At 44.3% G+C, this 16,240-nt stretch overlaps 1 protein-coding gene across 8 annotated transcripts; it reads right to left on the bottom strand.

Annotated features, from left to right (window-relative positions):
* Positions 1-491: 491 nt before the first annotated feature.
* CDC6 (cell division cycle 6) lies at positions 492-15,819 on the bottom strand. 8 transcript variants are annotated; one of them, XM_008271438.5, is made up of 12 exons: positions 15,545-15,819; positions 14,745-14,935; positions 13,335-13,616; positions 13,034-13,233; positions 12,585-12,760; positions 10,300-10,406; positions 7,948-8,087; positions 6,984-7,084; positions 5,771-5,835; positions 2,468-2,670; positions 1,433-1,573; positions 492-1,172 (listed from the first exon to the last, which is right to left on the bottom strand). In XM_008271438.5, exons 2-12 carry the CDS (start codon positions 14,920-14,922, stop codon positions 1,083-1,085), a joined length of 1,683 nt encoding a protein of 560 aa, XP_008269660.1. In that variant the 5' UTR covers positions 14,923-14,935; positions 15,545-15,819; the 3' UTR covers positions 492-1,082. The 8 variants fall into 8 exon arrangements, 7 of the variants coding, with proteins under 7 accessions (XP_008269660.1, XP_008269661.1, XP_008269659.1 ...); XM_008271439.5 differs by having other exon boundaries at positions 14,745-14,932; positions 15,545-15,813; XM_008271437.5 differs by having other exon boundaries at positions 14,745-14,932; positions 15,589-15,804.
* Between the last annotated feature and the right edge of the window lie 421 nt (positions 15,820-16,240).

Genomic DNA, 16,240 nt, shown 5'->3' on the forward strand with positions numbered 1-16,240 from the left:
TCAGAAGGCACAAGGAGACAGCAGAACTCAAGGATGAGCAGAGACTCGATAGTGCCTCTTTAGACGATTCGCATCACATGGTTTAAATTTCAAGTTTTTGCATGAGCTATAAAAACACAATCTCCCAAACAAATTAAACTTTTAGGTATCTTCCCCTCCTTCCCTCAAAACCACCCCAGCCCCAAGCCCACACTTTGTCAGTGTTATAATGGTGCCCTCTGGTGTCCCTATTAAACATTGCCATTTAATGCCACTAGAAACCAAACCCAGAAGAGAACTTGTGACTATCCACATGGATTAATTTATCTAATGAGGCTGGGAAAATATGTGTTCAGATGAAAATCCAACCCCAGACTAAGGCATCTTGAAACAAAGGTTTCATCTGAGAGTAACTAAGACTGTGGGACAGTTTGGGAAGGAATTTTCATATTGCCATCTGGAAGCTTGAGCTCTCTCGAAATGTGATTGCTTAAAAAGACTAAGACTACAACTTGAAAATAAATAAAATAAAATAAATATATTCACAATTTGCAGAGTTACATTCTCCTTACCAGTCCCTCAAGCTTCGGAGTACCCAAGAAACACAATGAGTCTTTAAAATGTCACAATGTGGTAGAATCCGCAACATGAACACAGTATACCCCCCCAAAAAATTCTTTGTCAAAGTGTCCTCCAAATCACCATGTGGTCTTGCTTTCAGGATCATTCCTTTCCATTCTTCTTACCCTAACTTCAAAGTTCTTAACATAATATATCAATGTTTGAAGAAAGTAATAGGTAAGTGTATATGCATTCCACCATACAAATCTGCATACCTGCAAATACAAGTGGTTAGAGGCACACAAGTGGTAGAGGGTACTGGATGTAATTGAAAAGGGTCTACGTGGTCATTTTTATGGGTGAAAATAAGATCCAAACATATTATTCTGTGCTAATATTCATGAGTCTATAGGTTAAAATTCATTGGTTTCAAGTATAAAAGGTCATATTTGTTTTCAGACCTGAGTGTATAAAGTACTAAAACGAAGACTCCTTCGCTAAATGCCAGCTGAATACTGCCCGATGTGCAGTAAGTGAACAATTTAAGGCAATCCAGTAGCTAAGATATTTCCCATTAAAGCTTTGTCTTTCAGAGCATGCTCTATTTCCTTCTCTTCAATCTTCAAAGACACCTGGAAAAAGAAAAGCATGATTCATGATGGAGAACTCACAGAACCAAAGTTGTTACACAAACTTCTACCACAAAAAACTTCTCACAAGAGGCAACTGAGACAAGCACTATCTCATTTGTCCCTTACACACCTAAAATCCTATCAAACAAAAAAGCAAACGATCTAATTGTGCTCATTTTAAAATCCTTATTTTAGCAAAGGATAAGCTCTCTAGAACAAGACAAGTGAAAGCATTATTACAAAGAAGCAGTTGGTTGTACCTTTGTGAAACGGGTTTCCTTATTTTTCTTTAATCCTAAAATGCCTCTGGCCTCCAAGAGCCCTGAAAGTGACAGACACTCTGACTGATCCACAGCTGCCACCTGCTGTTTGCGACAGACGTTACTGTAAGCTTCATACAACTGGAAGGAAACACAGGAGAACATAGGTTGCTTAAAAAAAAATCTCTTTTTTAAAATTTATTATAATCTACTTTTTTTAAAAAAAATTTTTATTGACAGGCAGAGTTAGACAGTGAGAGAGACAGAGAGAAAGGTCTTCCTTTCCATTGGTTCATCCCCGAAATGGCCGCTATGGCCAGCACGTTGCGCCAATCTGAAGCCAGGAGCCAGGTGCTTCCTCCTGGTCTCCCATGTGGGTGCAGGGCCCAAGCACTTGGGCCATCCTCCACTGCATTCCCGGGCCACAGCAGAGAGCTGGACTGGAAGAGGGGCAACCGGGACAGAATCTGGTGCCCCAACTGGGACTAGAACCTGGGGTGCCGGCGCCGCAAGGCGGAGGATTAGCCTAGTGAGCCACAGCGCCAGCCAGATTAATGGCTATTAAAGGCCAGCTGTGCAGCCAGCGCTGTGGAGCAGTAGGATAAAGCCCCAACCTTCAGCCTTCAGCCTTCAAGCACCATATCATATGGCACCAGTTCTAGTTCTGGCTGTTCCTCTTCCAATCCAGCTCTCTGCTATGGCCTAGAGAAGCAGTAGAAGATGGCCCAAGTCCTTGGGCCCCTGCACCACATGGGAGACCTGGAGGAGGCTCCTGGCTCCGGACTTTTGATCAGCTTAGCTCCGGCCATTACAGCCATTTGGGGAGTAAACCAAAGATGGAAGACTTTTGTCTCTACCTCCCTCTGTAACTCTTTCAAATAAAAATAAATCTTTAAATACCAGTATTTATTCTTACTATTAAAATCGATTTTTAATTCCTATCAGCTGGAGCATGATAGGACTTTGGGAAAACATCTGCTCTGCAGAGAAGATTCTCATCTCAATGTCAGCTCCAGTGGCAGATTCCCAACTTACCTTTCCCAGAGTGACCTCTTTGATTTTCAGCTGCCTGGTCAGGAGCAGCAGAGAGCACACCAAAATCTTCTGCTGAAGAGGGAAGGAGTCTTGTGCTCCTTCTCGGCTCAAAGTCATCCTATTACCATCAACTTCTGAAATGACTTGGGATATGTGAGTAAGACCAACTCTCTTGGGAACCGGAGACTCAGAGGATGATTTACCTATAAAGGAAATGAATTAAGCTTAATTTGACTTTTAAAATATTATGTGCTTGTGTGTTGAGACAGGTGATACTAAATTTTAGCTAAAGGAAATCCAAGTGCAGTCATGTGGTGGCAAAGCTGAGGTTCTAACTAGATGCCAACCAACGAGAGACAATGCTCTCCTTAGCAAGATGCCAAAATAATGTGGGATGACTTGGTAAGTAGGGTTATCCTTTCTCTGGGTAGAAGAGTGAGCTATTTTGTCCTGTGGAATGTAATTTTGTCAAGGAGACAAAATCCACCTCATGAAAGAGGAAGGATCAGACAGAGAACCACTGTATTCTACCATGAAAGTTTCTAATGCCTCAGAGGTAAAAAGGGAACCCTTGGAGCAAAGATGATGACTGTGCCTGGTAATTAAGGAAGAAAAATAGCTGGAAATTCTTTCTTCCAAAATACTGAGTATTTTGAAGCAAATGTGTGGATAAATGTGGACAGTAAAAATCCCACATCAGTCCTCCAGATGGCCTCCCCAAGTGACTTTTGAGGTTTAGTTCACTTGCCCAAGCTGATCCGCAGCACAGCAACACTTGAGAAAATGTCATTGGATATCCTAGCAGATAGCACCATCTCTAAAGCCAGAGGTTGGGAAACTGCCAATGAGCTACACAGGACTATGGCCTCATTGTTTGGAGATGCATAAATTGCAAGACAGAGGAGGGATTTGCTCTCAAACAACCTTTGCCCAAAGTTACTTCCTGAGACCATTTGCAGTTGCCCCACAGTAATCTGCTTCTATTTCATGACGACAAACGGAATGCTGCAGAGGACTGATAGAGAAACCAGAGATCACAGATCAAGTAACAGATTTTACAAATTGAAAGTAATGTTAAGGTCTATTCTTACTTCCTATCTAATAGCTGAGTGTCCTCTAAAACAATCCCAACACGTGATCATTGATGCAGTTTTCCTCTGATTATCTTTAAGGCTATGAGTCTACTATGTTAAGAAGCCTAGTTGGTCCTATCAGAAAATTTCTTCTTATACTTAGTTGAAGTCAGTCTCCCTATAGCTTTCTGAAGCCATTAAAAGTCAATCTCACATACCAGAAGAAAAGAATTAATATAATACTTTATGGCAGGAACTTACGACATCCCTATATATCTTTTTAGCATTGTGATGTTTTCAAAAAGTATACATTATTTGGAAAGTGGGGAGTGTGGGTATGGATATCAATTTTCCATCCACTAGTTTACTTCCCAAATGGCCACAACAGCCAGCTCTACGCTAGGCCGAAGCCAGTAGCCAGGAACTCCATCCTGGTCTTCTACATGGTTGGCAGGGGCCCATCTTCTGCTGCCTTCCCAGCTGCATTAGCAGGAAGCTGGACTAGAAACAGAGTATCTGGGACTTGAAGGGCACTCCTATAGGGAATGCCAGCATAGCAGGTGATAGCTTAGCATGGTGCACTACAACCTCTTTAAGTTATGTGTGTGCCAGCGGTGCTCATGGGGGGCACTGAGAAGCCTAAATGTTATCAGTAGAGGAAAGGAGAAAGGGGAATCATCTGAGAAGCTGAAGAGAAATCAGTACCTCAGTATATGTATTGCCTACCCTTAGCCTTAGCACTGATTCTGGCCACTTCTGAAATATTTTGTTTTCAATAGAGCCTAGGCTACTTTACTAGAGACCAGGTTTATCACAGGCAATAAAAATAGCTCTTTACTTCATTTATACAACATATGAGATTTTCAGCCTAGATAGAGGGAATAACAGATCCTCTTGGCTCCAAATGAGTTTCAAGTATCTTCTACCACAAGATTACTTCCTATAATCTATAGCTCTTATTTACTTAGATTAACAAACTGATTAAACTTGTGACCAAGGGCAGGGATTTGGCCTAGGGTTAAGACACTCACATCTCCTATAAGGATGCCTGGGTTCAAGTTCCAGCTCTATTCCCGATTCCAGTTCCCCACTAATGTGTACCCTCGGAGGCAACAGGTGATGGCTCAAATGGATGGGTCCCTGCAACCCATGTGGGAGACCTGGACTGAGTTCCTAGTTCACAACTTCAACCACTGCATGCATCTGAGGAATGAACTGGTAGAAGGGAGTCTTCTCTGGGCCTCTCAAATAATTAAAAACAAAACAAAAAACTAATCTCTAGACTATTGCAGGTGTGAAGAAATTAAACTATCCTTTTTTCTATAAGATTAACATTGGATATTAAACACTAACAACACACGTAGTTCATGGCCATCTAAGACAACAAAGCTGAGGGAAAGGAAAACTAATTTTATCATTTGTGGGAGCCTGCAGTTTACTGGAGCACTATGACCACTATACCTCCACCCTCCTAGATTTTTTTTTAAGATTTATTTATTTATTTGAAAGTCAGAGTTACACAGAGAGAGCAGGAGAGGCAGAGAGAGAGAGAGAGGTCTTCTGTCCGCTGGTTCACTCCCCAATTGGCAGCAATGGCCAGAGATGTGCTGATCTGAAGCCGGGAGCCAGGAGCTTCTTCTGGGTCTCCCATGTGGGTGCACGGGCCCAAAGATTTGGGCCATCTTGTACTGTTTTCCCATAGGCCACAGCAGAGAGCTGGATCAGAAGTGGAACAGCTGGGACTCGAACCAGCGTCCATATGGGATGGTGGCACTGCAGGCAGTGGCTTTACCTGCTATGCCACAGTGCCGGCCCCCCTAGACTTGTTTTAAGGCTGAAGATACCCCAAGTTGAACTCACAATTCTTTTGCCCAATGCTCCCTTATCAGTTTGCTTTCACCTACATTGAGACCTAAAGTGTCCTCAACAAAACACCCATCGAATAGCTGATTTGACTTTACGGTTTTCATTCCTAGAGCTTGGAAAGAAAACACCCTGCAGCCCAGCCATTTATGTAATGCCCTGGGGAACTCATTTTCCAGTAATGCATGGACCATGGTACTGACAGGCAAGATTGCAATAAAATAGATGAAAGTGACTAAAAACAGACACATACCCCAAAATGGGTGAGTGTGGATTTAACTATGTTCATTTCATCTTTCTACCTCTTTTCTCAGAAAAGTTAAGCTCCAAATAATAAAGGAAAACAGAAAGGAGATAAACTACTTACATTCAGATAGTGGTTTCAGGATAGTCTGGCTTTTAATATCCGACTCTACGATTTCAATAGCTCTTCTATAAAAATATTTAAAACATTAATTTAGTTAGTCAAAGCAAACACACCAAGCCATCAAGCTCAAAAGTAGGCACACTAAGAAGATATTTTATAATTTTAAAGCCTCCAAACAAAACTGAATCATGCCTCAACTAATGAGGACTTAATAACCTTGAAATAATTCATAGGCCAGGGCTATGAGGAACTTTTAACACTATATGGTTTCATTGGAGATGCCAAGTAGGCCATCATACATTGAGCCAACACTAACGTTTTGGATGAAGAGAAAATATCATGGGTAGGAGAGAAGATATGTGGTGGGAGTAATTGATTAAAGAGAACCAGTACCATCCACACACACTAGACCTAAAAGGGAAGTCCTGAGTTTACACATATAGAGTTCCTGTGTAGGCTGAACCCTGCCAGCTACATGACTGTTACTCATAGCAGCAGTCTTCACCGAGCAGTGTGCTGACTAGGGAAAATTTTCAAATTCAGGATCATGCAATCCAGCAATAGGAAGAGCTTGCTCTCCCACTGCTCTCTCCAAAGCACTTTGCCCACAGGAAGCTATAAGCCAGAACTGGATCCTCTGCAAGGCAGTGGGGGGAAGCTGGACCAGCGGGCCAGCACAGCAAGTATCATTTTAATGGACCCAGTGTCCCTACTGAGAAGGAAGAAATTCCATCAGTCAGCAGAGGCTTCCCCAGCAGGAGGGCAGGGGGATGGGAAGGGAGAAAGAGGTCTGGAGTACAACTGTGGGGGATCACCAACTGGAGGGAAGGGGCGCTCACAAAAGGAAAGGAAGGGGAAAGAAGTCTAAAGGCAAAGATGGTTCAGGTCCATAAATAAACCTGCTTGAGACCAGCTAATGGAAAAGTAAACTGGAGTCTTTTTTAATACAAATGTAATTAACCAATCTATAATCACCACAGGGAGTGCCAGCAACATCTCATTTGTTTCTCCCTCTGTAGGTAATGGACTGATAATGTTTCAGACATTAACACGGTGGAAATCCAGAGCTCCCCACTGAGAAACAAGTCCTCCTTTCTGAGCGTAAAAAGTAGCAGAATGGAGCCTCTTAAGCCACATTCACTTGAGTTACACAAGACAATTAACAGTGTTTCCTTTTTTTTTAATAAAAGCTGCCGACGGCGCCATAACTCACCTGCACACATCTAGCGCTTTGCGAACATCTCCTGAAACAGCAGAGACTTTGCGGGCACAGAACTGAATGGCAGCACTGTCCACAACCTGATCTCTAGACGCCTTAGGACAAGACATAGAAGACAACAATTTGAAGTTTAAGTTCCTCTCTCTGCAACATAGGTCTCACACATAAATATTTTCATATTTAAGTCTAAACTTGACTGGCCACCCTTTAAAATCAAAGAGATACCTTTTCTGCTTGTAAATAAATGGACATGATTAAGTTCTTGCACATCTAAGCATTTTGTAAGAATGTATTGGAGGTTCATAAATGGGAAAAAAGCAATTGGAACTGGCAAAAAATAAATCTATAGTCACTTGCAAAAGCTTTTTTCAAAGGCCCTATTTTTTAAAGACCATTAAGGAAGCACCTGAGTGATTCCTCTGCCCTTTTTTTTTTTAAAAAAAAGATTTGTTATTTATTGATTTGAAAGGCAGAGTTACAAAGAGACAGGGAGAGACAGAGAGAGGTCTCCCATCCACTTGTTCACTTCCCAAATGGCTAAAACTACTAGAGCTGGGCTGGTTCAAAGCTAGGAGTAAGGAGCATCATTTGGGTGTTCCACATTTAGTGCAGGGCTCCCAAGCACCTAGGCTGACCTTTGCTGCTTTCTCAAGCACATTGGCTGGGAGCTGGGTCAGAAGTGGAGCAGCTGGGACTCAAACCAGTGCCCATATTAGGCTGCTGGCATCCCAGGAGGTGGCTTTACTTTACCACAATGCCAGTCCCTACCTGCTACTTTTAATTCAACATTGAGGCATCCAATAAATGGAACCATGTGTGGAAATTCCCATAAAAAATGTCCTATGGTCCATAGGAATTCCTGTTCCATTAGCAAAGCAAAATATTCTAACTATTGTTAGGCGTCTGCAACAAAGGTGATTCAAGAAACCCAAAATTTGGCACAATGGTTGGTACTCACCTGATTAAGTCGATCCTGCAAGATAGTGGCTATTTGATTTCTGGTATAAGGTGGGAAGTTCAACAGCTGAGGCTTACAATTTTCTCTAGCTTGAAGCCTAGGCAGAATTCTGTCTGTGAGGTCCAGGGTATTAGCAATACCTGAGAAGATAAATAACATTAATCACCATTGGTCAGATCATCCTAAAAATAAAGCCAAACCCTCTGAAAGATAAATCGAATTTCCAGTTATAATCCAGCATTCCAAATGTTACTTCCCACCGGCTCCCCAACCCACCGTCATTAAAAAAATATACCTATTGGGTAAGATGTACTTAGTCATCAAAGAATGTCCTTTTCAAAATCAGGTTTCAAATTTTTCATTGATGAGCAGGACAAAATACTCCAAAAATCCACTGTCCCTAAAATGTCATTTCTATTCAGACTTAGCAAAATTGATTTAACAGATTAGGGGCTGGTGCTGTAGCATAGAAGGTTAAGCCTTTGCCTGCAGTGCAAGCATCCCATATGGGCATCGTTTCACATCCTAGCTACTTCATTTCTGATCCAGCTCCTTGCTAATGTGTCTGGGAAAGCAGCGGAAGATGACCCCTGCATCCACATGGGAGACCCAGAAGCTCCTGGCTTCAGCCTGGCCCAGCCCCAGCCATTGCGGCCATTTGGGGCATGAACCAGTGTACAGAAGATCTCTCCCCTTCTCTCTGTATCCCTGCCTTTCAACTACATAAATAAATCTTTAAAAAGAAAGAAAGAAAGAAAGAAAGAAAGAAAGAAAGAAAGAAAGAAAGAAAGAAAGAAAGAAAGAAAGAAAGAAAGAAAGAAAGAAAACCAACAGATTAAAATGACTATAATTATTTTTAGTCATTTTCTTATTTTGACAAGGCAGAAAGCTGATTTAAGATCAAATAATAGGTGAAAAATGAGCTGAATATGTTAAATACTTCATTTTTTTTATTATTATTATTTTTTTTTATTTGGCAGGAGCCAGGTACTTCTCCTGGTCTCCCATGGGGTGCAGGGCCCAAGTACTTGGGCCATCCTCCACCGTACTCCCTGGCCACAGCAGAGAGCTGGCCTGGAAGAGGGGCAACAGGGACAGAATCCGGCGCCTTGACCGGGACTAGAACCCGGTGTGCCGGTGCCGCAAGGCGGAGGATTAGCCTACTGAGCCGCAACACCGGCCACTTCATTTATTTTTAAAATTTTAATTTTTAACTAGTTTTTAACAGATTCAATATGGTTTATAGATACAAATATTTTAAAGATTTATTTATTTATTTGAAATTTAGAGTTACACAGAGAGAGGAGATGCAGAGAGAGAGTCATCCATCCATTGAGTCACTCCCCAAATGGCCACAACAGCTGGAGCTGTGCCGATCTGGAAGCCAGGAGCCAGGAGTTTCTTCCAGATCTCCCATGAGGGTGCAGGGGCCCAAGGACTCAGGCCATCTTCTACTGCTTTTCCAGGCCATAGCAGAGAGCTGGATGGGAAGGGGAGCAGCCGGGACTTGAACCAGCGCCCATATGGGATGCTGGCACTACAGGCAGCAGCTCTACCTACTACGCAACAGCAAACAGCCCCAATAGATACAACACTAAGAACATAATGATATTCCCTTCCTCCCTCCCAGGAAGAACACTTTAGAACCACCTTGTTTGTTTTTGACAGGCAGAGTTAGACAGTGAGAGAGACAGAGAGAAAGATCTTCCTTCCGTTGGTTCATCCCCGAAATGGCCGCTATGGCCGGCACGCTGCGCCAATCTGAAGCCAGGAGCCAGGTGCTTCCTCCTGGTCTCCCATGCGGGTGCAGGGCCCAAGCACTTGGGTCACCATCCACTGCCTTCCCAGGCCACAGCAGAGAGCTGGACTGGAAGAGGAGTAACCGGGACAGAATCCAGCACCCTGACTGGGACTGGAACCTGGGATGCCAGCACCGCAGGCGGAGGATTTGCCTAGTGAGCCGGAGCACTGGCCTAGAACCACCTTGTAACATCAACAACTGAGCACTGGGACAGGCACTTGGTGCAGCACTTAGGATGACTTCATCCCAAATAGGAGTTCCTGGGTTTGAGTCCCTGCTGTTTCCAATTTCAGCTTCCTCTCACCCTGGGAGGCAGCAAGTGATAGTTCAAGTACTTGGGTCCCTGACACAAACAGGATACCCGGATCAAGTTCCCAGCTACCAGCTTCAACCTGGCCCAGCCTTGGCATTTGGGGAGTAAATCAGAACACAGACAAACTCTGTCTGCCTCTCTGCCTTTCAAATAAAATGTAAAAAAAAAATGTATGTATGTATACACACACACACACACACACACACAAATAAAAATAATAGAGAAACTGAGCACTAACCAATCAGCACCAATCGAGAACTGCTCAGCCACGGCCATTCAAACAGTGTGTACAACACATCCTGTCCTTTGCTGTCCAGCTGATCCATCTCGTCCAGCACTAACAAACTACAGAGAAAAACAATCACTGTCATTATTCATCTTCTTTTTTAAAATGTTTGTTGACTTTTCATTTACTTGAAAGGCAGGGTGACAGAGAAAGGGTGAGACACAGAGAGAAAGGGAGATCTTCCAACTACTTGTTCAATCCTCACATGGCTACAATGGCTGGGGCTGGACCAGGCCAAAGCCAGGAGCCAGAAACTCCATCCTGGTCTCTGAAATGGGTGACAGGTGATGTAGCCAAGACTCAATGTCACATTCCAAACAGTGGCTTACTCTGCTGCACAATTCAGACCACTATTTACCTTATTAACTCTCCAATCTGTTTGATCCAAGCTGACATTAGGTTATATTCCTAAAGCTGTAGACTAGTTTGAAAGTCTTAATCTGTCCTCTCTACTCTGTTACAGTACTTTCCGTATGAACAAGTTAACAGTTATTTTTTTTTGTTTGTTTGTTTGTTTTTTAAGATTTATTTTTTACTTTATTTGAAAGGAAGAGTTACAGAGAAAGAGAGATTTTCCATCTGCTGGTTCATTTCCCAAATGGCTGCAACAGCTGGGGCCGGGCCAGGCCAAAGCCAGGAACCAGGAGCCTCATCTGGGTCTCCCCTGGGGGTACAGAGGCCCACAGATTTGTGGGCCATCTTCTGCTGCTTTTGCAGGTGCATTAGCAGGAAGCTGGATCAGAAGGGGAGCAGTCAGGATCCAAACTGGTGCTCACAGAGAATGCCAGTGTTGCAGGCAGTGGCTCAACCCACTGCACCTCAAAGCTGGCTCCTATTCAGGTATTTTTTTAAAGCAATTAATCAAAAAACATTTTTTTCCAATTTAAAATTAGAAGGTGGAGAAGAGGAGGAATGTTGATTAACAGTATTAAGTTATAGTTAAATAGGATTAAGAAAAGTTCTGGTGGGACAGGCACTGTAATGAAGCAGGTTAAGCTGCCTCTAGGGATGCTGACATCCTATATTGGAGTACTGGTTCAAGTCCTGGCTACTCTGCTTCTGATCCAGCTCCCTGCTAATGCCCTGGAAGAAGCAAATGATGGATCAAGTACTTGAGCTGCTGCCAATCATGTGGCAGACCAGGATGGACATACTGGTTCCTGACTTTAGCCTGGTCCAGCCTTAGCTGTTATAGGTATTTGGAGGGTAGACAAGCGTATAGAAGTTCTCTATCACTTTCAAATAAAAAAAAAATTTAGCATTCAACTGCACAGCAGAATGACTATAGGTAACAATAATGTACTGTATGTTTCAACCAAAAATGCTAGAAATGGAGCCAGCACTGTGGCATAGTGGCTAGAGACACTGCCTGCAGTGCTGGCATTCCATATGGGCCCCAGTTCGAGTCCCAGCTGCTCCACTTCTGATCCAGCTCTCTGCTATGGTCTGGGAAAGCAGCAGAAGATGGCCCAAGTCTCTGGGATCCTGCACCCATGTGGGAGACTTGGAAGAAGCTCCAGGTTCCTTGCTTCGGAATGGCTCAGCTCTGGCCAAGCTGGCCATTTGGGGAGTGAACCAGCAGATGGAAGACCCCTCTCTCTGTGTCTCCCTCTGCAATTTCCAATTCCCCCTTTCAAATAAATGAATCTTAAAAAAATAAATAAATAAAAGCTAGAAGGGTGGGTGTTATGGTACAAGAGGCTAAGCCACCAGTTGGGATACCTGCAACCCATAATCGGAGTGCTAGTTCTGAGTCCTGGCTACTCTGTTTTCATTCCAGCTTCCTGTTGATGCATCCTGGGAGGCAGATGATGGCTCAAGTGCTTGGCCCTCTGCCACCCATATGGAAAGCTGGATGGAACTGTAGGTTCTCTGGCTTCCGCCTGGCCCAGACCTGTATGTTACAGCCACTTGGGGAGTGACCCAGCAGAATGAAGATCTGTCACTCTGCCTTACAAATAAATAACTAAATCTTCTAAAAAATTGAGGTTAGGTAAAAATAATAATAAAACAAAAGCTACAAAAAGTTTTAAATGTTTTCATCATAAAGAAATAAATGTTTGAAGTATGTTCAGCTTGATTCAGTCTTCAATGTATAATGTATTAAGTCATATGGTATCCCATAAATGTGTAATTTTTATGTTCATTAATGCTAAATTAAGAAGTAAAACATTCTGTCTGTGGGCATCAGATCTTGCAGGTTTTCACACAGCAGCATGCATCAGAGCAGTACTTACATCATGGGGCCCTTCTCTGCAGTCAGATGTCTTTCCAGTTTCCTCATCATCTCCTTCCCAGCTGGCCTGGACACTTCTTCCTGACAAATCTCCTGAGCAATAGCTGGGAACACAGCCTGGGCACTCCTCAAGGACATGCAATTCAGCATGATAGTTTTAAAGCCTTTCAGTTCCTTCTACGAAAAAAAAAAAAAAAAAAAAAAGCAAACGTGGGAGTGGGAGTGGGAGTTATTTTGGTCTCAAAGATCTGATGGAACTAGAAAAGTCTTTGAGGAGCTAACAGTTTATAAAAGAGAAAGCCTTACTTTCGTTTGATAAAATTTTGACAGTAGAACTAAAATTGTCTTATTTTGAGGAAACCATACATTTCCTAAACCTTTACTCTTTTTTAACTCTTAAAGACGGACTATCATTTTAGCAAGAGCATCAAAATTCAATCTGCAAGGTACCTTGAGGTCTTGCAGGATTCGGCTTAAGCAGGCAGTTTTTCCAGTTCCAGGAGCACCAGAGAGGTAAAGACTTCCCGATTTTCTCCCACAGATGTGCTCCCTCAGGAAATTCCTGATGACATCCATCTCCTTCTCCCTGGCAGGCAGCCGATCCGGGACAGCTGTATTCAGGACAAGCTTCGCTTGCTGGTAGCAAGTACCTGTGCCAGATGAAAAAAGGGCAATTAGTCAACAGAAGGTGACCCCCGGGTTTTATTCAGTCATCAGTTTTGTTTACAACTGCTGCCTTGTGAGCACAAACCTTCTTGCTTGAACAGTCTCATGCATACAGATTCTTTCTCCGATGGACATCTCTGCTCAGAATTTGTTGTACTCTCTTGACCTTTTTGAGACGAGGAAAGTATTTTGTTTTGGGGAACTCTGGCTTGTTCTTTTTTGCTAGGAGACTTAACTGTCAACGAATTTTCAAATATTAATCTGCGTCCCTTAGGTGTATGTGAGCGAGGGGGGCCGTTCTCTTTCTTGCCTTGCTTTGGTGGTGAACAGGGAGGTAACTGCGGAGTGTTGCATAGGTTGTCATCACCTGAAACACATTAAAATCACAATGTAGTCGTTCATAGCAGTGGAGAGTGAAAGGACTTGCAAAGACCTCTGCCTTCCACAGAAAGACATAAATTTCTACCTCAGTCAGAAATACCAAAAATAATAAGGCCGTCTCATGTAGAAGCAAATATTGTCCACCAGATGGTACCACTGAACCTTACTATTTGATAGAAACCAAATCAGTTTTCAAGACAGTTCCAAAACAGTTTCTTAACCTTAGCACCACTGACATCTCAGACCAAATAATTCTCTGCTGTAGTGCATTGTGGAATGTTTAGCAGCACCCCTGGTTTTTATCCACTGTGCCAGTAGCATCTCTTCAGCTGGAACAAATAAAAATGTCTCCAGATATAGCTATATCACCCCCTCTTAGTTAAGACAAAAAAAAGTGCTCTAAGACAAGAAAGGATTATCAACTACTAACACAAGAAAAGGACAGAAAATATTAAGAACATCATGTCCTTGTTTTTCATACTTCTACCAAGATTGATCAAGCTTCTTTTTTTTAAAATTTATTTACTTATTTGAAAGAGTTACAGAGGAGTTACACACACATACACACACACACAGGTCTTCTATTAGCTGGTTCACTCCCCAGATGGCTGCAACGCCTGGAGCTGCACCGATCCAAAGCCAGGAGCCAGGAGCTTCTTCTGCACCTCCCATGAAGGTGCAGGGGCCCAAGCACTTGGGCCATCTTCCACTGCTTTCCCAGGCCATAGCAGAGAGCTGGGTCAGAAGTGGAACAGCTGGGACTCGAACCAGCGCCCACATAGAATGCCAGCACTGCAGGTGGTGGCTTTACCAGCTAGGCCACAGCACCAGCCCCCAAGCTTCTTAACCATATAACCACAAGGTCGATTAAAACACTGACAACACTAAATTCAGTCTTAAGGAATCGAAGTCCAGATCCATTAAGTAGTTTAGGAAGTGATCTCAATGAGTGGCTTAACCCTGTAGTTCAGTAAGCACTTAGCAAATATTCTGGAAATCACTAAAATGAACACAGTAGTCTTAACTGAAAAAGCTCCTTTGAAGGACAGGCATCTTATCACTGAGAAAAAGGTTGAGGGCTACCAGTCCAAGAGGTGCACTTATCTAAACTTACCCAGACGTTTTCTGGGGCTCAGAGGCAGAATTTTTGTGCAAGGAGAAGAGGGCAGAGTGTGCGCATTTGCTGGTTCTACTTTGACGTCACCAGGGTTTTTACTTTTGTCTACTGTCCGAGAAAACTTCTTCTTTGGAAAACTGATTTTAGCCTGTGCCTGGGATCGGGTTTGAGGCATGATGGCAATACTGCTAGAGACAAAAAAAAGAACACGTCAGCCAGTGAACATGTGAAAAGGAAAAATACCTAACCCTGAGTTCGCTTATACCGATGATCAGCACTCATTTCAGAAGCAAACAATGTTATGAAAACGTTCAGTTCTGCTCCACATCCCAGCCTGTGTGGTAACAGCTACCCTGTGTTGTGTAACACGTTGTCATGCATTCCTTACGTACTAACTCGCTCGCCGAGGGGTAGGCCCTATTATCATCCTCATCCAGCAGATAAGAAATGAGGTGCACAGAAGCCCAAGTGGCCGAAAAGTCCGACACGCACGGAACCCCGGGATTCCGGCCCCGGTGGCCCACAGCCGCCGCCGCCGCCGCACGGTCTCCGGAGCCCTCGCACCGCCGCTCGTCCGTCCGCCTTCAGCCCCCTCTCACCCTGCTCTCAGCCGCAGCCGGGAACTTTTCCTGTCCGCAGCTTCAGCTCCCTCACACCACGCACAACTGCTAGAGCCACTTCGAGGGTGCACCGCCCCGCCCCGGCCCCGACTTCGGATCTCCCGCGATCTCCCTTCCCTTCCCCTCACTGTTTCTCGGGTCTCGCGGAAACCTCAACCTTCGCGCAGCTCCCCAGACCTCAGTCTCCCGAGCAATCTTCTCCTCTCTCAGGGCTGCGTCACCTCAGTGCAGGTTCCTCACGTCCCTCACACACCGCCTCAGACTCCACCACCGTTCCCGGCCAAACCGAACACCAGCAGGCAGCAAAATACAGACGCGCTCGCGCCAAATTCGCTCAGCTACACCGTTCCCGTCTCCCGCCAAAGCCCGGCTACGCCTTTGATTGGCTGCAGCCACAGCGCCGCGCGCATTGGCCTCCGCCTCTTCCTTCGTTATCCAAGCCAATCAGAAACATCACAGCCAATAAGAGCGCCCCAGGTCTCAGGCCGAGAGGCCACGCCCACTAAGAAGGCCCGGCACGTACATCCGGGGCTTCCGCGGAAACCGCGCAGTTGCGGTGGGACGCTAGGCGTTGGGCGGGACCACCACGCCGCAAAGCCCGCCGGGAGGGGTAGTCTTTGCTTGGGGCACTGTACTTCCGCGCTGTGCGCACGGGAGGAGTCAATGTGGTTGTCCCTGCTCACCTACGCCTTCTATTTTGGGGGTGGTTCTGAGCTGAGGCATGACTCCTCTCTAACGCTCCACCCTACAAGGCACGAAGCAAATCCTGTGCTCTGGGTTAGAGGTCACAGCATGTTGGTAGCAGGGGCTGCCTAAGACTGGGATCTCCCGACATCTGAACGAGTGCTTTTTTGGTAAAGTTCTATATAAAGA

The sequence above is a fragment of the Oryctolagus cuniculus genome, chromosome 17, assembly GCF_051225735.1.
Source record: "Oryctolagus cuniculus isolate XC-2025 breed Fujian yellow rabbit chromosome 17, ASM5122573v1, whole genome shotgun sequence".
NCBI lineage: Eukaryota > Metazoa > Chordata > Mammalia > Lagomorpha > Leporidae > Oryctolagus > Oryctolagus cuniculus.

Excerpts from the sequence above, each read along its gene's own strand:
- CDC6 (XM_008271438.5), bottom strand. The coding sequence starts at position 14,922 with ATGCCTCAAACCCGATCCCAGGCACAGGCTAAAATCAGTTTTCCAAAG. Across the intron at positions 5,836-6,983 it reads AAAGCGCTAGATGTGTGCAG|AAGAGCTATTGAAATCGTAG; the intron begins GTGAGTTATGGC and ends ATATTTTTATAG. Across the intron at positions 1,173-1,432 it reads AGGAAACCCGTTTCACAAAG|GTGTCTTTGAAGATTGAAGA; the intron begins GTACAACCAACT and ends TTCTTTTTCCAG.